The 26995-nt window shown below is 41.5% G+C and overlaps 1 protein-coding gene across 1 annotated transcript in view; it reads left to right on the top strand.

Moving 5' to 3' along the window:
• CCDC171 (coiled-coil domain containing 171) overlaps positions 1-26995 on the top strand; it is a 318539-nt gene that overhangs the window by 5316 nt on the left and 286228 nt on the right. The window contains exons 2-3 of the mRNA XM_055123989.1: positions 7405-7540; positions 18957-19131. Coding sequence (XP_054979964.1) covers positions 7436-7540; positions 18957-19131 — 280 coding nt within the window. The 5' untranslated portion in view covers positions 7405-7435. The remainder of the gene's footprint in view (positions 1-7404; positions 7541-18956; positions 19132-26995) is intronic.

The following is a 26995-nucleotide window of genomic DNA, read 5'->3' as shown; positions in this document are numbered from 1 at the left end:
ACGCCCAGCCTACTTCTATCACAGACAGTTTTCCTCTCTCTCTCTTTCTCTCTCTCTCTCTGTCTCTCTCTCTACTTACTCTCTCTTTCACATACACACATTATGGTTTTCATTATAAATATAGAGAGGTTATTATACTTGTTCCTTCACCTACTTTTAGCACTCAGTTCTTATCCAGAGTGATTATTTCCAACTATCATTGTCATAGTGGTTCCTTCTCTATCTCAACTCTTAAAACTCACTCTTGATTCTGTTCTCAAGGGATCACTTCTGGCAGTGCTCAGGATGTTGTGCTTCCATATGTGATGCTAAGGATCAAACTGGGGTCGGTTGTGTTCAAGGCAAGTTCCTTGAACACATTATTATCTGTCTTGCCCTTCAACTTTTTAATTAATTTTTTTTTGAGAGGAGGTGGGATTGCCAAGGATAGAACTCAGTACCTCATACATTGTAAACATGTATGTCATGTACATATACTCATGTATATCACTGAGTAACAAGTTGGCTGATTGTACAATATGAGGACCTGAAGTAATTCAGCCTTGCTTAGGGGACCAAGTGTATCAGGGATTGAACTGGGTTGGACACATATAATGCGTGCACCTTAACCTCTATTGTCTTTTTGACCCCCATCTAATCTTTTATGTTGCAATAAAATACAACTTCTTAAAATTCCAGTATGTACCTGTTCGTTATATAATAATTTAAAAATACAAATTAGTCAAAGACATATCACCTATAGTTTCAGGAATCACATATATACCACTGATATCTATCTATATCTATATCTATATCTATATCTATATCTATATCTATATCTATATCTATATATGCCTGTTACTCTTCTTACAGATTTCATCCCAGCTAACCTATAAGTCAGATATCTTGGAAACTTTTAATTATCAATAATAAAGTATATTTTTAAGAAACTGGGATATTTGAAAAAGTTGGAAGGTTTAGCATAAGTTTAAGCACTTCAATTCATGTCAGTAGTGATAGTCAAAGGTAAGCCTGCAGGCTCTTTTCTTAGTTGAGGGATGGTTTTGGTATCAGGGAACCAGGGGAAGAAAGGTAACTGGGTTTTGGGTAAGTGGGTTTCAGGGCAGGCTGACTGTAAGGATTCTCCTGGTGAGAGATGGACAGAATGCCTGGGACTAGAGGAAGAGTTCCTGGGAACTGGGGCTAGACCCAGACACTGCACCTTTTTGTGAACTCAGTCCACAGTTGTGTTTTATTTTCCTCTTTTTTTTTTCTTTTTGGGTCACACCCGGCGAAGCACAGGGGTCACTCCTGACTCAGCACTCAGGAACTACCCCTGGCAGTGCTCAGGGAACCATATGGGATGCTAGGAATCGAACCCGGGTCGGCCACGTGCAAGGCAAATGCCCTACCTGCTGTACTATCACTCAAGCCCCTTATTTTCTTCTTCTTCTTTTTTTTTTTTTGCTTTTTGGGTCACACCCGGCAATGCACAGGGGTCACTCCTGGCTCTGCACTCAGGAATTACTCCTGGTGGTGCTCAGGGGACCATATGGGATGCTGGGATTTGAACCTGGGTCGGCTGCGTGCAAGGCAAATGCCCTACCCGCTGTGCTATCACTCCAGCCCCTTATTTTCTTCTTAAGACCAACTTAATCTTTCTTTCCTAGTGACTGAAATCTTTTTTTTTTCCCCCTGATATTTCTTCTTACCTCTATAGGTGGATACTGCTTAGTCTTGCCATCTTCTCTGTGTGACTAATCCTTCTTTCTTCATTACTCCAATTTACAACTTCTGTTTAAGCAGTTTTTATTAAAATTTTTTTTTCAGGGGCTGGAGAGATAGTATAATGGGTAAGGGTGACTTGTTTTGTAAGCAGTTGACCCAGGTTCCATAACCAAGACCTTATATAGTTCCTGTGTAGTACCAGGAGTGATCCCGTGTACTCCCAGGAGCACTGCTGGGTATGACACAACCCACCCCCAAACAAACAAACATTAAAAAAAACCCACAAAATATTGGGATTTTTTTTTGTCTCACCTTTCTCTTGCATTTAAATTTTACCAATGCAATGAAATATAATATTAAGAAGTCATAGGACTCTTTGAAATGTGAGTGATATGACATTAGAAATCCAGGTATTTGACATTGCTTCTCTACTAACATTTAGTTGTATAGATTGTCTAATGCATAAGGAAATTTGAACCAGTTTGGAAGGTAGGGTGCATAGTTTTAGTTTTAGCTTCTATTACTAACTGCACCTTTACTTGCAGTTTACATTTTCAAGAATTGCTATTACTAAGTTTTTTGGACCTTTGGTTTATTTTCTTCTGCTGTGTAGAGATCAAATATATAAAACCGAGCCATTTGGGAGAGTGAAAACCAAAGTGTGATTTACAAAGAAGTTAGTACAGACATTGAAAGTGAATGTTTGGAAACATTCATAATAATGAAGACTGTAATTTTCTGTTTGTTGAAAATATAAAATAGTTTAGGTTTCATTTTTTTTCTGTTTAAGTTTTCCTTCCTCCCCACCACCAATTTTTTGTGGGGGGGGGGTCGGGTAGGGCGGGGCGGCAGGGCATGTCCATGTCCAGCAGTGCTAGGGGACTATCTCTGACTCTGCTCAAAGATATCTCCTGGTGGTAGTCATGGGATCATGTGGGTTGTTTGGGTATCAATTTGGGGTTGTCTGCATGTTAGGCAAGTTCTTACCTTCCATGCTGTCTAGTCCTCTGGTCCTCTTTTATTTAAGGTAGTATCTTTGAAGTATATTTTACAGAAGTGTTATTGTCAGAGAATCTTCATTGTTCATGTTAAGTTTGAGAATAACTCCCTCTAGTTATTCTCAAACTTAAAATGATTGGATGTTAAGGAGTACTTTTCGGTTTTTTTTTTTTTTTTTTTTTTTGCTTTTTGGGTCACACCCAGCGATGCTCAGGGGTTACTCCTGGTTTTGCACTCAGGAATTACTCCTGGCAGTGCTTGGGGGACCATATGGGATGCTGGGGATCGAACCCGGGTCGGCCGCGTGCAAGGCAAACGCCCTACCCGCTGTGCTATCGCTCCAGCCCCTGTTAAGGAGTACTTTTCGATGTGCAGGAGTACTTTACCTATAAGTGGGATTCACAAACATTTCCCACCTATCAATTTTAACTCCTTTTTTGTGCAAGGTAGAGAACAAATGAATAAAGTCTAAACAGTTTTCTTGGCTATTATTTCATTGTCAACAGCGACTTTTTCATTATGTATTTCTGTGTTTATTTTCCCTTTTTCTATCCCCATGTTGTTGGTGGTAGTGGTGGTGTGATGATGAGGCTTGGTTTCATACTAGGTTGTGGTGCTCACCTGGGCTACATATTTTGTTGTGGTGATAGAATTCCCAAAGAGCAGTGATACTGGGACTGCACTCTGGCATTCTGGGGCTGTGTTAGAAATGAAGACAGCTACCCCTCTGCTGAGCCATCCCCATATCCCCAAGAGTCTTTTTTTCTTTTTTCAAATTTTATTTTAAGCACTGTGATTCACAGTACTGTTAATAGGAGGATTTCCCAGGGGATTCTCATCAGATGTGAAGTGTCAAGAGTGAGAGGCCTTATTAACATGTTCTCTACCATCCTTGTCAGGGGTATGTTAAAACTGCCGAAAAGAGCATTTTGTACTCTGATGTTCTATATTATGAACAGGATCTTTTGAAATTTTGTTTTATTTTATTAAATCACCATGAGACAGTTACAAGCTTTCATGTTTGAGTTACAATCATACAGTGATTGAACACCCATCCCTCCACCAGTGCCCATTCCCCACCACCAATATCCTCAGTATACCCCCCTTTCCCACCCTCCCCCTGCTTCTATGGCAGACAGTTTCCCCTATTCTCTCTCCCTACTTTTGGGCATTATGGTTTGCAATACAGAGACTGAAAGGTTATCATGTTTGTTCCTTTATCTACTTTCAGCACACATCTCCCATCCTGACCTATCCCTCCAACCATCATTGTCTTAGTGATCCCTTTTCTATTCCAGCTGTCTTCTCCCCCAGCTCATGAGGCAGGCTTCCAACTATGGAGCAATCTTCCTGGCCCTTGTGTCTACTGTCCTTGGGTGTCAGTCTCATGTTATGTTATTTTATACTCCACAGATGAGTGCAGTCAATCTATAATCTATGTCTGTCCCTCTCCTTCTGACTCATTTCACTTAGCATGATACTCTCCATGTCTATCCACCTATAAGCAAATTTCATGACTTCACCTCGAACAGGATCTTATTGATGTCTTAAATATATACATATGTATATATAAGTATATTTATGTAAATAAATAATGCATGTATATTTAGAAAAGTTAATAAACCAAATTGAACAAAGACTATATAATCCTACTATTGAGAGTTGACAACTGATATGTTCTTACATATATTATGCAGACATTTACTTGTGAAATGTAAATATTTTTATAAATATATTAAAAAGTTTAAAATATTTTAATTAATTATTTTTGGATTTAGGGCCACACCCAGCAGTACTTGGGAGCTACTCCTGGCTCTGTACTGGACAGGATTCGCAGCAGTACTAGAGCAATCATGTGATGATGGTTACAAACTAATGTTGGCCACGTGCAAAGCTAGTGCTTTAACCCTTGTTATATGTATGTTGTTTATATATACATATGTATAGCATATGCATATACATATATACATGTATACACACATATACATATATATTTGTTTTTGGCCCGCACATAGAGATGCTCAGGGGTTACTCTTGGCTCTGTACTCAGGAAACACTCCTAGTGGTGCTCGGGGGGACCCCATGGGATGCCAGAATTGAACTTGGGTTGGCTGTGTGCAAAGCAAGCATGCTACCTGCTGTGCTATCTTTCTACCCACGTTGTGAAAGTTCCTTAGCTCCAATTTATTCTTTTTTTTTTTTTCAGAGGGGAGTGGTTTAGTACCAGCCTTGGCAGTGCTCAGGCCTATTCCCTGGCTGTGTGCTCAGGCGTACATCTGTAGTGCAGGGGATTGAATTATTGTGTCTTACCCCTGTACTACTTTTCTATCCTAACCCCTGTTTATTTAATGGATTTGTAGAGATAACCCCGGGGGACCTAGGGGGCCCCAAGGCCACTTGTGGTGATGCTCAGCCCAGCAGTATGTGCCTGATAGTTTGGTGCTTGCGGGTCATCAGGGACACACTGGCAGTGCTCAGGAACCATCATGTACAGTCAGGTACCCTCCAATGCTGGAGACTGGGGGCAGTTATGCCAGGGATGATCCCAGAGCTCACACAATGGGGAGACATGTGCCTCCTGCCCAGTAGAACAGTGGTTACTGTACCTCCATTGTCAAAGGTGTTACTAATTGCTCAACTTTTAGGAGCTTTGGTGTAAATCACATTGTTCTCCCACTGTTGGCTTTGAATAAAATTTTTTTGTTGCTTTTTTCTTTTGGGCCTCACCTGGTAATGCTCAGGGGCTAATTCCTGGCTCCACACTGAAGAATTTCTCCTGATGATACTTGGGGACCATATGGGATGCTGTGTATTCAACTTGGGTTGGGTCGGCTGTATGAAAGTCAAGTGCCCTACCCACTGCTCTGGCCCCTGAATTCAACTCTTTTTTTTTTTTTTTTTTTTTTTTAGCTTTTTGGGTCACACCCGGCAATGCACAGGGGTTACTCCTGGCTCTGTACTCAGGAATTACTCCTGTACTCCTGGCGGTGCTCAGGGACCATATGGGATACTAGGAATCGAACTCGGGTCGGCCGTGTGCAAGGCAAACGCCCTGCCCGCTGTACTATCACTCCAGCCCCTGAATTCAACTCTTTAGATAAATCAGTAACCACTTGTCTATTTGCTTTTCAATTTCCAGTATTATATTGCTATTGCCTCACCTTCTGTGTACTTTCTCTGTGTTGATTTATCACTCTACATTCTCTTTGATGTTATTTTAATGTTTCCCCTCCCCCGTGGTGGGGGTGGGGCAAGGGTGAGGAGAAGAATATTCTAATCAATGATTTTTTTTCTTTTTGGGTCACACTCAGCGATGTTCAGGGGTTACTTCTGGCTCTCCACTCAGGAATTACACCTGGCTTGGGGAACCATATGGGATGCTGGGGATTGAACCCAGGTCGGCCGTGTGCAAGGCAGATGCCCTCCCTGCTGTACTATTGCTCCAGTCCCTCTAATCAATGATTTTTGTAGTGCCAGACATCAACCTCAGGGCCTCACACAAGCAGGGATATGCTCTACCACAGAGCCACACCCCCAGTCTGAGTCTGTTATTTTAAAACAGGAATTGTTATTCTTTTATTTACACTTTTTTCTTACTTTAATATGTATTGCATTTGCAATAAATAAAAGATTCCATTTATAAATTTTAAGAATGTGGTCCAGGAGATAGTATAGTTTGTAGGGAGCGTGACTTACGAGCACTCATCCAAGCTTCAACCCTGCACCAGCACCAATTGGTATAGCCCTGGAGGGCCATAGGTGACCTGGGTGATCCCTGTCACTGCAGAGCAGAGCAGCAGGGAGGCACTGGGCCCTTACACTGAACTGCCAGGACTGTGACTGAAATTTACCAGGGAGACCCACAGGCCTCCTGGTTAACACTTTGGAGCATCCTCCCCTAATAAAATATAAAAAAGAAAAGGAAAAGTAGAAGAACTTGATCTTTCTCCAACTAGCCAGCTGAACAGGACCAGAAGGTCTCTAAGTATCACTCATGAACTGGGGGATTTCTCAGAGGACAGTAGTTTGTTTCTAGTTTGCAATCTACCTGGATTTCTCACTGGGAATCATTTACTTGAATACAGCTGTCTCTAAGGCAGGAGCCTCAGTGTGTTCTCCGTGCTTGCTTTGTGGGTTTCTGGGTCACACTCGAGGATCATATATGGTGCCAGGGATTAAGTCGGGATCAGCCCATTGACAGGCAAGTGCCTTACGGGCTATACTATCTCTTCAACTGCTTTCTTGTTTTTTTTTTTTTTGTTTTTATTTATTTACTTTTGCTTTTTGGGTCACACCGGGCAATGCACAGGGGTCATTCCTGGCTCATGCACTCAGGAATTACCCCTGGCGGTGCTCAGGGGACCATATGGGATGCTGGGAATTGAACCTGGGTCCACCGCGTGCAAGGCAAACACCCTATCCACTGTGCTCTCACTCCAGCCCCTGGGTTTTTTTTTTTTTTTTTGCAGGGAGGGAGGAAGAATTTATTAGAAGTACTAGAAATTTTTGGAAATATATTAATGAGAACTATGCACAGCAGAGCCTGGCAAGCTACCTGTGGCATATTCGCTATGCCAAAAACAGTAACAAGACTCACAATGGAGATGTTACTGGTGCCTGATTGAGCAAATCAATGAACAACGGGACGACAGAGCTACAGTGCTACAGTACACATTTTACAATTACCTCATTTTATAGGTTGAAGACGGCCTCACCTGATATAAAACAAATGCTTAAAAATGAAACAGAGTTGGATATTACTGCTGATCTCAGAAAGAAACTCCATCGGGCAAAGAAAGAAAAATTAGAAATAACAACTAAGCACAATGCCGAGGTAGGTTTTATTTTCCTCCCGGATAATGTTTGAATATTGGAGATAACATAGTGTGTAGATAAAATATTTTTATTATTGTTGATTCATTCCATATTATAAACTGTTTAACACCTGTTTCTATATCAAACTACATAGATGTGTTAATTCTATAAAGTTGAATTTCAAGGAATAAATTTATTTTGTCTTTAACTTTTTTTGTTTTTGGGTGACAATCATTTGTACTCGGGCTGCTCTGGGCATGATATTAGGGGGTCATTCCTCATGGTACTGCAGCACAAACCAGGGACTCTCACATACAAAATGTATGTTCCAGCCCTTTGAGCCATCTCCCTGGCCATTAAAAAATTCAAATTAGTAGATACTAATTAATAAGTACATTTTCATCAAAAAAGGGTATTTTATTTATTTATTTGTCACACCTGGCCGTGCTTAGGGTTTCTCCTAGTTCTGCACTCAGGGCAGTGCTCAGGGTTTATTACTGGCTGTAGTGCTTCTGGCGGTCTTGGGGGACCATGTGGGGTGCCAGGGATTGAGTGTCCTACTCACTCACTGTTCTATCTCTTTGGCCCTTAGGCCAAAATTAGACACTTTTTAAAAAAAATCAAAACGTGGTTCCTTTATAGTCTCAATTATGGAAATAATATATTTTTTGATACTATATTTGAGAGCTAGGATGATAGTACATGCTTTATAAGTAGGAGCTATAGAGTTGATTGCCAGCCCTCCATGGTCCTCCGAACACCACATAAAGCCCAAAAAACTTAAAAAATAAAAAAGTCCTTGATTTGAGTATGGCTTTTTATTTTGGGGCAACACCTGGAGGTGCTCATGGCTACTCCTGTGTCTGTGCTCAGTGGTTGCTTCTGGTGGTGCCAAGGATCAAACCTGGCTTTTCTACTAAAAAGTACGTGCTTCAGCCCCGAGCTGTCTCTCCAGCCCTCGTGTATATTTTAAGATTATAGTAAGATTCATTTGTTAGCTTAGATTTTTTTGTTTTAATGTATCATGACTCTATGTATATTTATTTTAAGGAGAGTAATTATTTTTCTTTTCTAACACAGTTCACGGGTTCTATGTCTTTATATGCTGTATTTTTTTTTCTCCTTTTTCTCTAGATCTTACTAACTTTTTAATTTATTATTTTTTAACCACACCTAGCAGTGCTCACAGGTTACTTGCTGGCTCTGCTCTCTAGGGGTTTGCTCCCTGCTGTGTTCAGGGGACATGTGTGCCCGGATCAGATTTGGTGCACTGCTTGTACAGCATATGCTCTGGTCCTTTGAGCTTTCTCTTCAGCCCAAGGCCCTTCATTCTAAAGCACAGCTTAGGCAGCCTGGTGTAGTGGGAGGAATATCAGTTTACATAAATCTGGACTCATTCCAGGCCCTCCCACTTATAGGATATGTGACTTAGGCAAGTTACTTACCCTGTACATTATTGGTTTCTCATTGTGAAATGCTGGTTCTAAAAGGTTGTTTTGGTAATTAAATGAAATTTGTAAAGTGGCAGTGTACTGTAATAGATATAATTTATTGGCAATTCTGTATAAGTAGTATGTTTTATGTTCCTTTTTAAGTTCTGCTGCTGTTCTGTTGGAAAATCTTTTTAAAAGCTTACTCTTTGAAACTGATCACTCAGGTATTTTTTTTTTTGAATTTGTTTTGTTATTGCTCTTCCACAACACATTGCTGTTGCAGATATTTTAGAATGAAAACATTTATTTCATGCTTACCCGATCATTTTCATGTGCAAGCCCCCAGAAAGCTGGAAGAAGTAACCATATTTTGACACTCATGTAGCTCACTAGCACAGGGAGCAGGTTTTAAAAACTGGGATCTTCTGAGACGGAGAAATAGGGAATTCATGTACTCAGGTGGGGACAAAGCGCCCAAGTTTTTGTTCACAGTAAATTAAGTATTTCCTTCAATTATGAAGTTGACCTAGCCAACACTCCTATAGTTAGCCATTGTTATTATAATTTTTATCCACGATGTTAGCATTATTTTTGACTTTATTATCAATAAAAGCACAGTACATATCACTAATTGAGTTAATGAGACATTTCAGTTATTGAAATACTGCTTTTACTATCACAATGAAATCGCAGTGATTGTTAGATTTGTTAGTAGAGCTTGTTACTCAGTGTGTTACTGCAGAAGTATGTGGAGGGGCTGGAGAGATAATGCAGCAGGTAGGACTCTTGCCTTGTACATAGCTGACCTGTTTCAATCCCTGGTTTCACATATGGTCCAGTGAGCCCTCCAGGAGTAAGCCACAGGCACAACCAACACCCTCGCCTCCAAAAAAAAAAAAAGTATGTATGTAGATAGGCCTGCCTTGCTTGCAGCCAACCCAGGTTCAAGTCCCAGCACCCCATTTGGCCCCCTGAGGCCCATCTGGAGTGATCCAGGAGTGCAGAGCCAGAGGTAAACCATGACACCACTGGATGTGACTCCCAAACCAACAGCAAAACAAAAAACAACAAAAAAAGGGAGAGAGGGGGCTGGAGTGATAGCACAGCGGGTAGGGTATTTGCCTTGCACGCAGCTGACTCGGATTCAAATCCCAGCATCCCATATGGTCCCCTGAGCACCTCCAGGAGTAATTCCTGAGTGCAGAGCTAGGAGTAACCCCTGTGCATCGCCAGGTGTGACCCAAAAAGCAAAAAAAAAAAAAAAAAAGAGAGAGAGAAATAAAAAAGTATGTAGATTATGACATCACAGATTGGTTTATATGTTATATATTTGTTTCTACATTGTCGTTCTCTTTGTCATCTTGTGTTTTTAAATTAAAAAGTTAATTTTTAAATTTTTTAATATTTTAAAAGGTGTTCACAATAATTTGTTACATTTAATATTTTAACACCAATCCCACCACCATTACACCTTCCCACCACCATATTTTGCATGTTTCCACCCCAACCCCCAAAGCCTGCCCTGCAAGCAGGACCTACATAATTTATTTGCATTGCTTGATATGAATAATTTGCAAAAAATGACCCCAAACAGTTTCTTTAGTGGAAAGTGTGTGAAGATTGTTGTATTTCACCCTGGAACCATTAAGCTTGTCTTGGTACATAATTGGTAGAGAGTATGAGATGTCACATGCTCCAGGAATTCTAAAATTTTAAATTTAAATATATCATTAGTTATGATCTGAGTTAATGAATTAATTTTAACTGGATGATATCTCAGTGGCGTGTTGCTCTCATGTTGCTCTCTTCCCAGAGATTTATTTCTGAGTTATTGGATCATGGTTGTTAATGAGCTTATATGGCACTAGAGGCAGTTCCTGGGCCTGACTGCCAGGTTACTGGAAGCACAGGGAGTTGGGGGGAGGTCTCCCTTTTTCAACACTGTCTGAGCTTGGAGATTTCGGTCACAATTCCTGCATACCTTGGTTTTTCAGCAGATTCACTCATGGATGAGGTTTGTTCGAGCCTGTGAAAGTTGGTCGTGAGCATGGTGGCGATTGATTTTTTGGAGATTTTCAACTGCCGGGGCTCTGTTGGGGCATGTGGGGGGACTCACCCGACCCCTCTGGGTTGCCATGGTCATTCCCCTGTCTTTATTTTGTACGTTTAATTACATTATTCTGTGAGAACTTTCTTTGCCTATGGCTCAAATGAGGATCATAGAGGTGAAAAAAAATGTTCTTTTAGAGGCTGAGACATGCTTTAGAAATCCAAAGAAAGACTGGAGGTTCTTAAGAGAATGCAGACATGTTTTTAATTGGAGGGAGATACCATTCAAAAATATTTGTTTTTGTTTTTGGGTTACACTTAGTAGTGCTCAGGGTTCACTCCGGACAGTGCTGGGGGTTGAGCCCAGGCTGACTGCTTGCAAGGCAGTATTCACCTTACCTGCTGTACTATATCTCTGGCCTCCAAGACTGCTTTCTTCTTGGCTCTGCCTATTATCTTTAAAAACATATTTTCTGTAGACATGGCTATAGTAAGACTTATACCATGGAATCTTCAGATTTTATTTATCTTCTCTCCTCAGTCTTCTGGGAGTCAGAATCAGTCACCCCAAACTGATAGAATCTCTCTTTCCTCTGTCTTCAGTGGCCCGAGGAGACCCAAAGTAGCCTACAGGTAGACTCCTCTTCAAGTTTAATCATCTTTGAAAAAATGTTCTTTTGTGGGTGTGTGAGTGGTAAATGATAAATAAGGTAACATTTGCCATGTACTGTTTACTGTATACTATTTGCTGTATACTATATAAATAATGAACACATTTGCCATTTACTATTTTATAGTATGCAAGTTAGTAGAATTAATTATATTTACTGTAAATATGATTATAGTCATCACCATTATATTTTCAAAAATATTTTTTTATTTCGAACAGTGTGCTACTTAAACATTAGCATCTCATTCTATCCTTCCCAAAGCCCCTGGGAACCTCTAATCTATATTTTGTTTCTTTGAATTTTCATATTCTAGGCAAATAACTCATTTAAGTGCTGCCACTCATACAATATTAGTTCTTTGCTTATTTTACTTGGCATAGTATTTTCAGGATTCATCTATGTTGTAGTAATTGTATTATGATCATAATAAATCCATTTTTCTATCCCTTGGTAGAAGTATTCATCACTTGGGAATTAAAATATGTTTTTAAAAGCCTTGAGGCCCCACTTGCCCCCTAAGAATCCTGGTGGCCACCAACTTTTAGATTAGAACCCAGTGAGAAGTGCAGGTATGGGGGTTCAGTGATGGCAAATTCCAGGCCTCAAGGGATAGGGGATGGATCTATCCCTCTCATCTCCTCATCCCTATGGGACCCTGGAGGTCATGCCCACGAACTGCCTTTGGCTGCTATTTAATCTCCTTAACGGCCATGATCCAGAGACACACAAAAGAATCTTGGAACCAAGGGGCTCATAGCCAAGATTTCTCCAGACCCTAATTATGTACAGTTTTAAAATTCCAGGAGCATGTGGCCACTCTTGCCGCCTCATGGCATCTTATGTTATTCATAATAAGCAATACAAAAGAGAGTATGGGGGAGATTGTCTGCCACAGAGGCGGAGGGAAGACTGGGATGGTGGGGATGGGGGGATACTGGGGACCTTGGTGGTGGACGATGTGCACTGGTGGAGGGATGGGTGTTTGATCATTGTATGACTGAAACTCAAGCATGAAAGTTTTGTAACTGTATCTCACAGTGGTTCGATTAAAAAAAACAAAACAAAACCCCGAAGCCTAAGGCTCACAGTTGCAAGGTTTGGGGTTGGTCGTGGTGGAAACTCAGTGAAAAAATAGATTAATAGGGGATATAGGTTTTAGAGGCTAAGTTAGGGGGGAGAGAGAGAGAGAGACAGAGAGAGAGAGAGAGAGAGAGAGAGAGAGAGAGAGAGAGAGAGACAGAGAGAGACAGAGAGAGAGAGACAGAGAGACAGACAGAGAGACAGAGGACAGAGACAGAGAGAGGCAGAGACACAGAGAGAAAGGAAAGGCCACTTTCACTTCCATTCTTTATTCCCTGTGTATGGGACATTGTTCACTCAAAGCTTCTAAATTTGGGGGGAGATCTACAGTGTGTTCTTGAATCAGTGCTGTTGGATATCATTGGTTTGTCCTGCTCTCCTTGCAACTAGGAGCTTAGGTTTATCAGTCACACCCATCAAAGTGCTCCCGAGTCACTCCCATTCCTTTGTTTATCTGTAACCATTCCTACCAGTTTATCTGCTCTTCCCCTAATCTGACTCTGCTAATTTGTAAGGTCAGAACTTCCTAGGACACTGAATATTATAACATTGCCTTTCTCTCCTCTTTATGCCTTTTGAATAATTTACTTTAAAGCTATGTCTTTTTTGTATAGACACAAGAAGACAATATTATGTTTTTGTAACTTGGGACTTAATTGGCCTCGAATATTATTCCCTCCCAGGCATCTGCTTTCTCCACTTAAGCCTCAGTTGCCCTCAGTTCCTAGCAACCCAAAAGCAGGGTCCCGACGAGGGACAGGAAGGATCCAGGGCAAGCGATGAGTTATGTGCTACCCTGGCATCGAGATGGGCCTGGCCAAAGTGCCTAATTCTTAACTATAAGTTAAGAGCTTGATCATAGACAAATGCTGTCATGATCCAAAGGTAATGATGAGACTAGGACCCTGCTAGGGATAGGAAAGACTGATCTGGCCTGAGCACTGTAGTCTGAGATTGAGATGGCCCCAGGAGAGCAATTCTATAAGCTTTAATGCATCTCTTATTGTGTCCATACAAAATGATTAATATTATGAATTCTTATATGTTTGCTGGCTGAGGAGAAGAGAAACACATTCATGGGACTCCACCCTTGGGTGGATCCTCCTGCTGAAAGAGAATTAAGTCCTAGGAGAAGCATCCCCTGAGGGAAAAGAACCTTAATCTATTGCTGACCACACCTAGGTGTACGCCCCAACCCCTTCATGCTGTGGAGATTTAACTAGGCTGTAAGAGTGGGTTGGGGGTGAGATCCACAGATCGAGAGAGAGAATGAAGTAGGATGTGGGAGAAAGAAGCAGGAGGAGAATCAGAGGAGAATGGAGATGAGATTGGAATAAACTGCGAGTGAGACCAACCATCATGGGTCCGTTCCTTCCTTCACCTGCCTGTCATCGCCATCAACCTCCCTGGGGTGGGGGAAGCTGCTGCCCTACGCCCTGTGCCTGGCTCAGTGCGGTGAGGCGCTCTTTGCCTCGCCCGCGCCTTTCTTTTTATTTTTAGTTTTTCACAAGTGCTGCCTCAAGTTGGTTTTAGTCAAGAAGTCAGGGAAGTAATGGGAAGGTCAAGGTACATGTTCTGGAGCCTTGAGTCTCAAGTTTATGAGACTTAGTTTTTCTGTTTGTTTAGATCAAATAATGTTTTAAAACTGCTTGCACATTTCTGGGTCTGATGTTCCCTGGGGTCACAGCCTCACACTCAGCTGCTATGCTTTCTGAGATCTGTGCTCCTTTTACAGTTGTTCGTTCTTGCATGTGATGGTGGGGCTCGTGTTCACAGTGGAGACACACGGGTCACGGCTGTGGTGCTGCCAGCACTCACTGTACTGCCTGTCATGGTGCTGGCCAGACATCACACTTCCTGGCATTTGTACATCTTTAGTTGTGATGCATGCTGGGGGTTTGCAGTCCTTTCTGTGATGATTTGACAAACCTGGCTGCAGTGAGACCAAAAATTGCTGGTGACTCCAGGGACCACAGAACAGCACAGCTGCCTCGATTATGCTCGAGGCATATCGCACTCTGGGGATTTGAACTTGTGACCATAGGCTAGCAGGACAGGTGTTCCAAGTGCTAGCAATTGTCCTGTGGGCCACATTTCTACCTCTTATATAATGTAGTTCATATGTCATTTTTATGGCATTTAAATTTCTTAGATCAGGTGCTTTATCATGTTTCTTTTTATTTTTTGTGCTCACTTTACATGCTCACTTGACATATAATGTTTTTTATTGGGGAGGCGGGGGTTCACACCTGGAAATGCACAGGAGTTACTCCTGGTTAATGCACTCAGGAATTACTTCTGGTGGTGCTCAGGAAACCATATGGGATGCTGGGAATTGAACCTGGTCAGCCGAGTGGAAGGAAAACACCCTACCCGTTCTGCTATCGCTCTAGACCAGACATATAGTGTTTTATATCATTTGATGAATTGTCGATCATATCACTTGTATCACTTGTCATCACATTGATCTTCAATTTGCTCGAGCAGGCACCAGTAATGTCTCCATTCGTCCCTGTTGCGTGCTAGTGTAGCCCAATGGTATCTGCTCACTCCAGGAACACGAAGAGCCTCAAACCATTCATTCAGGGTTTTGACGAAGAAGTCTGACCATCTCGTAGGTTGGTGGCCACACGGTCTTTTGACATCCTGTGGAATCCAGTCGGTAACAGCTCTAGTGCTGCAGTCGTCACTAAATCGCATTACATGTTCGGCCCATCTGATTTTTGACGCCTTGGCAAACGAGACAGTGTCCCTAATTCTTGATCTTCGATGGAGTTCGGGACTCCAGATTTCTTCTGTCACTTGAGTGAAATGTGATACTCCAAGCGTAGCACTTTTGATTCCTTTTTGAGATACCCGAATAGCGTTCACATCCTGTTTTCGTAGGGCCCAGGTCTCTGTGGCATATGTTAGTGCAGAAAGAACGGTGGAGTGCAAAAGATGAGCCTGGAGCTGGAGGTTCTTTGTCCTCTTAACCACTTCTTCGACGCTCTTGAAGGCGTTCCATGCTGCTCTCTTCCTCCTGTGCAGTTCTGGCATCAAGTCGTTCCTCATGTTGAGTTTTCGACCCACGTACACATAGCTACTGCATTCGTTGAGAACAAATAGAATGTCAGGGATTAGTTCCTTTTTCATGAACATTGTTTTGGTGGGGCTGGAGTGATAGCACAGCGGTTGAGTGTTCGCCTTTCATATGGCAGACCCGTGTTCGATTCCTCCGCCCCTCTCGGAGAGCCCGGCAAGCTACCGAGAGTATCGAGCCCACACGGCAGAGTCTGGCAAGCTACCCGTGCATATTGGATATGCCAAAAACAGTAACAATAAGTTTCTCAATGAGAGATGTTACTGGTGCCCGCTTGAACAAATCGATGAGCAACGCAATGACAGTGACAGTGATTGTTTTGGTGAGATTCAGCTAGTTCGACCTTTCCACACTCGAAGTCCAAGTTGGCCAGCATTTATGCCGCTTGGCTAATGTCTGGTATTATTAGAATGATGTCATCAGTGAGGCAGAGGTGGTATAGTTGCTGATTGTCTATCTTCACTCCCATTCCTTCCCATTCCAGTCATTGCATGATGTTCTCGAGAGTGGCACTGAAGAATTTTGGTGAAATGGTATCACCCTGCTGAACCCCTCTCTTTACATCAATGATCACTTCCTTGTAGAATGGTGAGATCCTGGTGGTGAATCCGTAATACAGCTCTCGGAGGATCTTGATGTACTGAGTTTGAAAACCCTGTTTGGCTAGGGCTTTGCTGACCACTTCAGTCTCAACAGAATCAAAGGCATTCTTTAAATCAATGAACGTCAGACAGAGCGACATCTTGAACTCTGACGAAATCTCATTCAGCTTGGTTACTGTGTGGATATGGTTGATTGTGCTGAATCCTTTTTTGGAACCTAGCTTGCTCACATGGTTGTCCTTCGTCTAGTGTTCTGCATATTCTGTTAAGGATGACTTGGATGAACAACTTGTAGACAACGGACAACAGGCAGATTGGGCGATAGTTGGCATTGTCATGGATGTCTCCTTTCTTGTATAACAGAACAGTCCTGCTGGTTTTCCATTGGGACGGAACCTTGCATTTGGACAGGTAGGGTGTGAAGAGCCAAGCCAGTGTATTGACGAGTACTGACAGCAGATTCTTTAGGTGTTCGGGTCTGCCCTTGTCTGGACCTGATGCTGTACACGTCTTTACTGACGAAATGGTGTGTCAGATTTCTGAAGGGAGGACATTGGGAACAACATATCCATCCTGCAGAATTTGGTATGTGGGCAGGTGGACATGGCTGTCGAAGAGATCCGAGTAGAAGTTGTGAATTATCCTCTCCATTGCCTTTCTGGAAGATGTAATAGATCCATCAGGATGTCAGGGGGCAGTCATCTTGGTCTTGTAGTTGGTGAAGGACAGGCGAGTGTTGCAAATACTTTTCCTGGCTTCTGCCGCATCGGCCAACACTGCTGCTCTTCTCTCTTTGAGGTCTTCTTTTATCGCTTCTCTGCACAAGCTTTGTGAGATCAGACATTAGTTTGTAATTGCCTGAGGCTCATGCCAAACCACGTTGATGAATGAGCTCAAGAGTTTCCGAAGACAGGCATTTGTTTGTGGCTTTCCCACTCTTTGCATTCCTCACACAGTCATGGAGGTGCTGAACCAGTATTCCTCGTCGATGTTGTCAATGACGGCATCTTCCCATGTTGCCACAATAGTGCCAAAGAGCTCCCAGTTGGTGGTCATTCCGGGAGTTCTCTTCTTAAACTTTAACTTTGCAGATCTTTCTCCCCACTCTGTGAAGTAGAATTTTGCACTAAGGAGACGGTAGTCTGATCCCGTTTGGAATTTTGGGACAATAGCGACATTGGTTAGGCAAAACCTTTGATTGAAAATGATGTGGTCAGTTTTGTTGTGGAACTGTCTACCAGGAGACTCCCATGTCCAATGTTTAGATTTGGCCTTCTGGAACTGTGCGTTACCATGGATGGTCTTGGTTGACATGATGAACTCAGATAGTCTCTCACCCTGTTCATTCCATCCTAGGCCATGGGTCCCAATGTGGAGTTCTTCAGGTGACCTTCTTGGTCCTATTTTGGCATTAGAATCACCGACAGTGATCTTGTAGAAAGTGTGGTCTTCTTTATAGAACTTCTCCAGCTCCATGTAGAACTTCTAAATTTATTCTTCATCGTAGTTGGATGTTGGTGCGTAGATGACGAAGATAGAAACTGCAAACAGTGAGCCACATCTGTTCAAGCGTTATCATCCAATTTAGGTTGTTAGGCATTTGAATGAATCAGTGCTCATGGTCAAGTTCGTGTTGACAAGGACATCGATGCCACCAGCGCCTCTGTTGTTGCATGCTCTGAGGAATAGTTCTTTTCCAGTGTCGAATTGTCGATTAGATCATCAAATTTCAGAATGGATAAGCACCTCATAAATCATCTCTTCCAGTTTCTGGCCTATCTTCTGCCATACTACTTCAGGGAAGGATAGTAGTTCAATTAGAACTTAGTTTATTATACCCCTGAAAACTGTTTTTTTTTTTTTATTACATTATGCTCTATCAGTAATCCATAATTAAGAAAAATAGCATGCTATATTTACTGAACTATATTTTGATGAAGTTTGCGTCTTGATTTCATAAAGGGACAGAAGAAGAGAAAGAATTGTTTTCAAGGGCTTACTGTGCATTGTATAATTAAAAAATTCTTCTTTGTTTTTAAGTTGTTTTGGTTGTTGTTGTTTTTGTTTCTTAAGCCACACTTGGTGCTCAGGGCTTACTCCTTGCTCTGGTGTTTGGGATCACTCTTGGTGGGCTCAGGGGACCCTCTGGAGTGCTGGGATCATCAAACTGGGTTATTCGCATGCAAGACAAGTGTTCTTCCCATGATACTATCACACTAGCCTTTAACAAATTTCTTACATATTACTTTTGTATTAAAATTTGTGATTTATTTTTATTTCTGAGTTTAAATTAAAGTATTTCTCTGTGTGAATTCTCTAAATAAGAAAATTGATAATATTTGGTGAGTAAAGTGAATGCTTCCCTCTACTCTTTTGGGAAGATAAACTTGTAAAGTACAGTTTTATGAATATTGTCAAACTAAGTTTCCCTAAGAAGCTTTAATGTTTGAGGGAGTAATCTTGTAATCTTGGAGATAATGTTTAATACTGGTTCATAATACCAGCACTCTGCTTTCAGTTGGCCAGTTATGAGAGCCAGATTGCGAAGTTGCGCTCTGAGGTTGAAAGAGGAGAGGCATTGCGGCAGAGTCTGGAGTATGACCTGGCGGTCGCCAGGAAGGAAGCTGGTTTTGGAAGACGGGCTGCAGAGGAGAGATTAGCTGAGGCACACAGGATCCAGGAAAAACTGTGTGGTAAGACTCTTTCTGCTGCTTGTGGCTAGGTTATGACCTCACTGTGTATCATTTTCACTGTTGTGTGTATATTTCATATCGTTATGAGGTTCAGTTATCGCTTGAATGGACAGACTTTATTGAGTGTGTGTAAAGCCTCTGGGAAATAATTTTGTGAACATTTTTCTATTTTACATGAATTTTTTCATAATTTTCTGAATGAGAAGAGGGTTCAAAAATGTTTTCAATCATGTTTAAGAATGTTCCATAATAATCAGTAGAATCATGTTGTGAAAAACAAAAAACACATTCTGGGCCTCCTATCACATATAATCTGAATCAGTCTCTGGCTTGAGAATCTGCATGTTTAAGAAGCACTGCAGGTGATTTTGTTCATTGACGAGCTGTAGGAAACACTTGAGAGTGTCTGGGAAGTAAGAAGAAAGTGGGCTTTTTGTTTTGGTGCCACACCTGGTGATGTTCAGGGCTTACTCCTGGCTCTGCACTCAGAAATCACTCCTGATGGACTCAGGGGACCATATGGGATGCCAGGGAGGGAACTTGGGTTGGTTGTGTGCTAGGCTAGCGCCCTGCCCTCTGTACTATCTCTCCAGTTCCAGAAGCTGGGTTTAGTTCCCCAAAGCTAGCACTTTTTGGTGGGGAGGAATTTGGCCACACCCAGAAGTGCTGGGGGTTATTCCTGGCTCTGTGCTGGGGAGTTGATCCTGGCAATGTTTTGGGAGACCAAGCTACGAGGGTTTCTAACTTGGCTTGGTCATAACTTGGCTTGGTCATATGCAAGGCAATCATCTTCGCCCCTATATTCTCTTTCCAGATTCCAAAAATATTTTTTATATAGCACCTATATGCATCTTTTAGTATCTTTTTATTATATATAAAGAAATGTGCCTTTAAAATTTTTATAAAGAAATATAGAGAAAAGAAATATAAAGAAAAGAAATATAAAGAAAATAAGCTCATAGTCATGATCAACACCATGATCATGTGATAGAATGTTACTAAAAGACTTACACAGGGATAAATATTATAATGATTTTGTTTTGGTTTGTTTTGGGGCTACACCTGGTGATACTCAGGGGTTACTCCTGGCTCTGCCCTTGAGAATTAGTCCTGGTGGTGCCTGGGATCAAAACCAGGCAGGCTGCTTGCAAGAAAAACACCTTAACCCAATATATTATCATTTCAGTTCCCCATCATTGTCATCCCCTTACTCATCGATTTGTTCGAGTGGGCACCAGTAACATCTCTCATTGTGAGACTTGTTGTTACTGTTTTTGGAATATCGAATAAGCCACAGGTAGTTTAACAGGCTCTGCCGTACGAGCGGGATACTCTTGGTAGCTTTACGGGCTCTCCAAGAGGAGCAGAGGAATTGAACACGGGTCAGCTGTGTGAAAGGCGAACGCCCTATCACTGTACTATCGCTCTAGCCCCAGTTCCCATAATGATTTTATTTTATTTTATTTGCTTTTTGGGTCACACCTGGATATGCACAGGAGTTACTCCTGGCTCTGCACTCAGGAATTACCCTGGCGGTGCTCAGGGGTCCAGATGGCATGCTGGGAATCGAACCTGGGTCGGGCATGTGTAAGGCAAATGCCCTACCTTCTGTGCTATTGCTCCAGCCCCCACCCCTCCAATGATTTTAGTAGCAGGAATTAGCTTGACAGTTATTTTGTATCTTATTTGGAATCAATTTGTAACTATTATTTTGATATTTGACTTCTTACATATTGAGTTTGCATTTTTTTAAAGCTATATAAGGACAATAAATTTCCTATTGCATTTGTGAATTCTTATTTTTGTAAGGTAATATGAACAGTACAGTTCATATTGATTATACGATGTCATATTAATTATGTTATTTTCTATAACTACACTCCATATGCCAAAAAACGGTAACAAGTCTCACAATGTAGACGTTACTGGTGCCTGCTGGAGCAAATCGATGAGCAATGGGATGACAGTGACAGTGATAGTGATGACTACACCACACTTTTAATCTGTTTACTGTTGGTAAAGATTTTGATGGTGTGCAACTTTGGTTATTAAAAATAATGTTGCAATTTTTTTTTTTTTTTTGCTTTTTGGGTCAAATGTGGCAATGCACAAGGGTTACTCCTGGCTTTGCATTCAGGAATTACTCCTGGCAGTGCTCAGGTGACCATATCAAATTAGTCCTGGCAGTGCTTGGGGGACCACATGGGATGCTGGGAATCAAACCCAGGTCAGCTGCGTGCAAGGCAAACGTCCTACCTGCTGTACTATCGCTCCAGCCTCTGCAATGGTGTTCTTTTTTTCTTTTTTTTTGCTTTTTGGGTCACACCTGGCAATGCACAGGGGTTAATCCTGGCTCTGCACTCAGGAATTACCCCTGGCAGTGCTCAGGGGACCATATGGGATGCTGGGAATCAAACCCGGGTTCGCCGAGTGCAAGGCAAACGCCCTACCCGCTGTGCTATCGCTCCAGCCCCTCTGCATGGTATTCTTTTTTTTTATTTTTATTTTTTAATTTTTTATTTTTTTGCTTTTTGGGTCACACCTGGCGATGCACAGGGGTTACTCCTGGCTCTGCACTTAGGAATTACTCCTGGTGGTGCTCAGGGGACCATATGGGATGCTGGGATTCTAACCCGGGTTGGCCGCGTGCAAGGCAAATGCCCTACCCGCTGTGCTATCGCTCCAGCCCCTGCAATGGTATTCTTATACACAGGTTTTACCTAGAAAGACACTGAACACAAATTTTGAAGATCTAAATTTAGATCCTGGTCTTATTACTAATTACTAATATTTGAATCTGGGTTATTTTATGGATGAAATGAGAAAATGGAACTGCTTTGTTAATTGCATGGAGCTAAGCAAGTCTTTTTTTTTATTTTTTGCTTTTTGGGTCACACCTGGCAACGCACAGGGGTTACTCCTGGCTCTGCACTCAGGAATTACCCCTGGCTGTGCTCAGGGGACCATATGGGATACTGGGATTTGAACCCAGGTCGGCCGTGTGCAAGGCAAATGCCCTACCCGCTGTGCTATCTCTCCAGCCCCAGCAAGTCTTGACTTATAATTATTGTAAAGATTATCTGTCACCTCTAGTCTTAGCTACTAGCACAGTGGGTAAGGTGTTTGCCTTGCACACGGTTGCTGCAGGTTCAATTCCTCTGTCCCTCTTGGAGAACGTGGCAAGCTACCGAGAGTATCCCGCTCACACAGCAGAGCCTGGCAAGCTACCCATGGCATATTCGATATGCCAAAAATAGTAACAACTCTCACAATGGAGACATTACCGGTGCCCACTCGAGCAAATTGATGAACAATGGGACGACAGTGCTACAGTGCAGATCTAAATTTGATTATCTTTGATATGTAATAAATGTACCTCCTGCATAAATGAGAATTGAAAAGTTCTAGATATACAAGTTTACAACTATCATTTTATTCTGATGAAATTGAATTTTAGGGAATATGGCACGTTATTTGCCCCAAATCGAATGATTTCAAAAAAGGTTTGCAGAGGAAGATAGTAGAAAGGGCCTTAATTGCATGAAGGATGCTTAACCTTCCTTGTCACTGTGGAAATGGAAAATAAAACCACTGTCACATATTCCTCAGATAACTTATTGAAAAGGGGTTTTGATATTTGATATTGACATCGAATGTTGATGTAGAAATAGAACAACTGGAATGCTCATATTTTGTTAGAGAGTAAATGGAATAAATATAATTTGGAAAAATGTGACAGCTTATTTTTTTTTGGGGGGGGTACATAGCTAGCAATGGTTGGGTGGTCACACTGGTCGGGGTTGAACTCAGAGCTCTGTCTGCAAAACATGAGCTCCTGCCCATTGAGCCATCTCCCTGGCTCATGACAACTTTTTTTAAAGTAAAAGTGTATTTATTCTCTGATCCATTAAGTTTTATTCTTTGGTATTTCCTCAAGAAACATTTCCCATAAAAGACAAGAACATGAATTTCATAGTAACTCCATTCATGACAGCCCAGATCTGGGAAAAATGAAAACCAAATGTTCATCCATTGGAGAGTAAAGAAGCAGTTTGTATTATATTTATACAATGAAATTCTGTTCAGCAGTATAAACAAACTCATTCCCAATGCCTGCAAAGCACGGGCCTTGGAAGCAGTGTACCTAGTGAAATTTTATACAAAAAAGGATATGCTATTTGATCTATATAGGTGAAATCCTGTGACATACCAAGGGATGGGTTGGCAGTTAGAACTCACTGGTAAAAGTTATAAATAAGCTTTATAGGTTGAAGGTAATGGCCTATTTCTTGATAGAAGGCTGTATTATTTGAGACTATTTATACTTTTGTCAAAGCTTTATGAATGATACACTTAAGGTCTGTGTGTTTCACTATGTGTATATTTTATCTGCAAAAAAGTAAAACTATTAGGGCAGTTAGGGCACTTTCCTTGCATGAGGCCGACCCAGGTTTGATCCCAGGTATCCCACATGGCCCCCTGAGCACCACTGGGAGTGCTTTCTGAGTGCAGAGCCAGGAGTCTCTCCAGAGCATCCCAGAGAGTGACTCAAAGAGCCAAGAAATCTCTCTCTCCTCCCCCACAAAAAAGAGCTGTTTGCTCCTTCCCAAGGGCAAATTATGTTGGGTTTGCTCAGACTTCTTAGTATAAGTGAGAGGTCAAATAGTTTGGAAGAAACAGGATGACGGCATACTTAATATTGAGAAACTGTTCCTGTTTCTTTTTTCTATTTTCTTCCTCAAAAGTTAGCACCCAGATTTTTATTCTTTTGCTGGGAACATAGAAGTCTTCTTATTATATTTTTGTGGGACTTGGGGGTCACACCTAGCTGTGCTCAGGGGTCACTCCTGGATCTTTTCTCAGGAATGATCCCTGGTGGTGTTTTGGGGACCATAAGTGGTGTCAGGGATTTGAACTGGTGTTCAGCAGGATGCAAGGCCTTAGCCCCTGTATTATCTCTCTGGCTTTGGAAAGCTCTGCCTCCAGTCACTTTACCATATAGTACTGATGTTGGAGTTTTCCTCATAAATGGTCAGCCAGAACCTCTTCCAGTGATGCTCACATTTGTGAAACAGCACTCTTAAGCTCAGAATCTAAGCGGTAGGTGGCTGAGTGTGGAAAAGGCATGTCATTTTATAGTCACGCTTAATAGAGAGGGACCACCAACTATTACCAAGTGTTTGGGGGAAGCTACTAAAATGGAGGGAAAAATTCATTTGGAAGAATCAGAATTTTTTTAAGGAGAAAATTTGATTTAAAAAGTAGAGTTAATATCCTTAGAGCTGAGAATATGTGACATCTCTGAGGGATAAACACAGGTACCCTAAAAAGAAAGCACTTAGAAATTAATATAGTATGAAACCAGTAGTAAAACATGTCATTAGAAGCATTGGAAGGTGAAGATAGTATTAGTTTTCTACAAATTAGAATGAACAAAATTGAGGTGGAAAATGGGAGAGAAAAGGCAAAAGAAATGGAAGAACAATTGGAATAATAGGGAATTTGAAAGAAAGGGATAAAAATGGAAGCACAAATCATCAATGAAATTATTTAAGGAAAAATCTCAGTACTGAAGTCTATGTGTTTCTAGAGTGAAAAAGTTCATGAATACTCATCGATGTGGAAAGAAATAAACCCGCCGAAGGCTTACTATTATGGTATTTTAGAAAACTAGGGACAAAAATAAGATACTCAAGTTTTCCAAGAGAATTGTTTTTGGGTCACTCCTGGAAGTGCCCCAAATATTTTATTTACAATAATGAATGCTAGACTGTGGAACAATGACTCATATGAGAGGGTAACTGGAGTGCAGGGAGATTTTCTTTTGGAGCCACACTTGGTGAGGCTCCAGAGCTTCTTCCCAAGTGGTGTTCACTATTCACTCTTACAATGCAGGGAGTGAAGGTGGGGCTTCTGCATGCAAAGTATTTCAGCTTTCTATTTTAGCCCATCTCCCTGGGCTAAAATAGAAAACAGAATACATTTTCTGTTAAGAACAAAATGAACTAATTAAAAATTATATCATGTGAACTGGCATTTTATTTTTACTTTTTAATTTATTTATTATTTTTTAATTTTATTGAATCACCATGTAGAAAGTTACAAAGTTTTCAGGTTTAAGTCTCAGTTATACAATGCTCGAACACCCACCCCTTCACCAGTGCACATATTCCACCATCAAGAATCGCAGTACTGCTCCACCCCGCCCCCCCACATCCCCAGCCCCCCACCCCGCCTGTGTAACTGATAAATTTCAATTTACTTTCACTTTACTTTGATTACATTCAATATTTCAACACAAAACTCACTATTATTGTTTGGAGTTTCTCCCCCCTAAAGTCGGACCTGCTGAAAAGGAAGCATTTGATAATTTGTTTTCCATTGCTGAGAATGAAGAGATATGAGGTCCAGTGGCTGTACTTTCGGCCGCACGGTTTTGGATTTCTGTATTTTAGTATTTTAGTAACTAAGTCCAGAGAAATATCTGCCAGAAATTGCATCATTGCAAACTTGTACTTCTCAGCTATTTTATATTCCACATATGAGTGCAGTCTTTCTATGTTTGTCTCTTTCTTTCTCATTTCACTCAGCATGATATTTTCCATGTTGATCCACTTATATGCAAATTTCATGACTTCATGTTTTCTGACAGCTGTATAGTATTCCATTGTGTATATGTACCAGAGTTTCTTTAGCCAGTCACTCTGTTTTTTTCCAGATTGTGGCTATTGTAAACAATGCTGCAATGAACATAGAAATGCAGATGTCATCTCTACTATACCTTTTTGCCACTCCGGGATATATTCCCAGGAGTGGTATTGCTGGGTCAAATGGAAGCTCAATTTCTAATTTTTTGAGAATCGTCCATATTGTTTTCCAAAAGGGCTGAACCAGTCGGCATTCCCACCAGCAGTGAAGAAGAGTCCCTTTCTCCCCACATCCACGCCAACACCGGTTGCTTTTGTTTTTTGGGATGTGGGCAGTCTCTGTGGTGTGAGATGATATCTCATGGTTGTTTTGATCTGCATCTCCCTGATGATTAGTGATGTTGACCATTTTCTCATGTGCCTCTCAACCATTCGAATTTCTTCTTTGTGAAAGTTTCTGGTGAACTGCCATTTTAAATTTAGTGTTTATTTAGAATATTTGTGGATATTTCCTTATTTTCTTAAAAAATGCAACCAGGAAGCATTTTATTCAAGTTGAGCGTTAGTAGGTCAGAGAGATTTAATCAGAGAATTTAGTTTTAGAATAGAAATTTTTGTTTCTTTTTCAGGGGTTGGGGTGGTCTCCAGGTAGTTCATTGGGGGCCCTAAATCACCCTTGGTGATGTTCCACCTGTTGCTCTGGGGGCCCAGCAGCATTGGGGGCCTCCAGAGCCACCCCAGTGCTTCTAGGGACCATTCATACTTACTGTCTTTGAGCTGTCCCCCTAACCCCACATCAATTCTGGATGCGTCCTCAGAGCATTCCGGGCAGTGTGTTGAGAAGCTTTGGTGATTTCAGATTATTACCAGCATTAGAGAGGAATTGAACACAACTTTGGGTGAGTAAACAGTTACAGTTTTAAGGGTTAGCACAATCTCAGGTTTTCTTTTTTTTTTTGGTCACAGCCAGCTATGTACGGGGTTACTTCTGGCTCTGCACTCAGGAATTACTCCTGGTGGTGCTCAGGGGACCATATGAGATGCTGGGAATCGAACTCGGGTCGGCCGCATGCAAGGCAAATGCCCTACCCGCTCTGCTCCAGACTGTTAAAAACTGAGATAAAAAGCAATCTCAGTTTTTAACAGTCTCTTCTGTACAGTGTGTCATGATTGATTTGTTGCCAAAGATCAAATGTAAAAACTCATAATCTAGTAAG

Source organism: Sorex araneus, chromosome 1, assembly GCF_027595985.1.
Source record: "Sorex araneus isolate mSorAra2 chromosome 1, mSorAra2.pri, whole genome shotgun sequence".
Classification (NCBI taxonomy): Eukaryota; Metazoa; Chordata; class Mammalia; order Eulipotyphla; family Soricidae; genus Sorex; species Sorex araneus.
The sequence above is the reverse complement of the archived record's forward strand: the minus strand, read 5'-3'. Positions and strand labels throughout refer to the sequence as shown.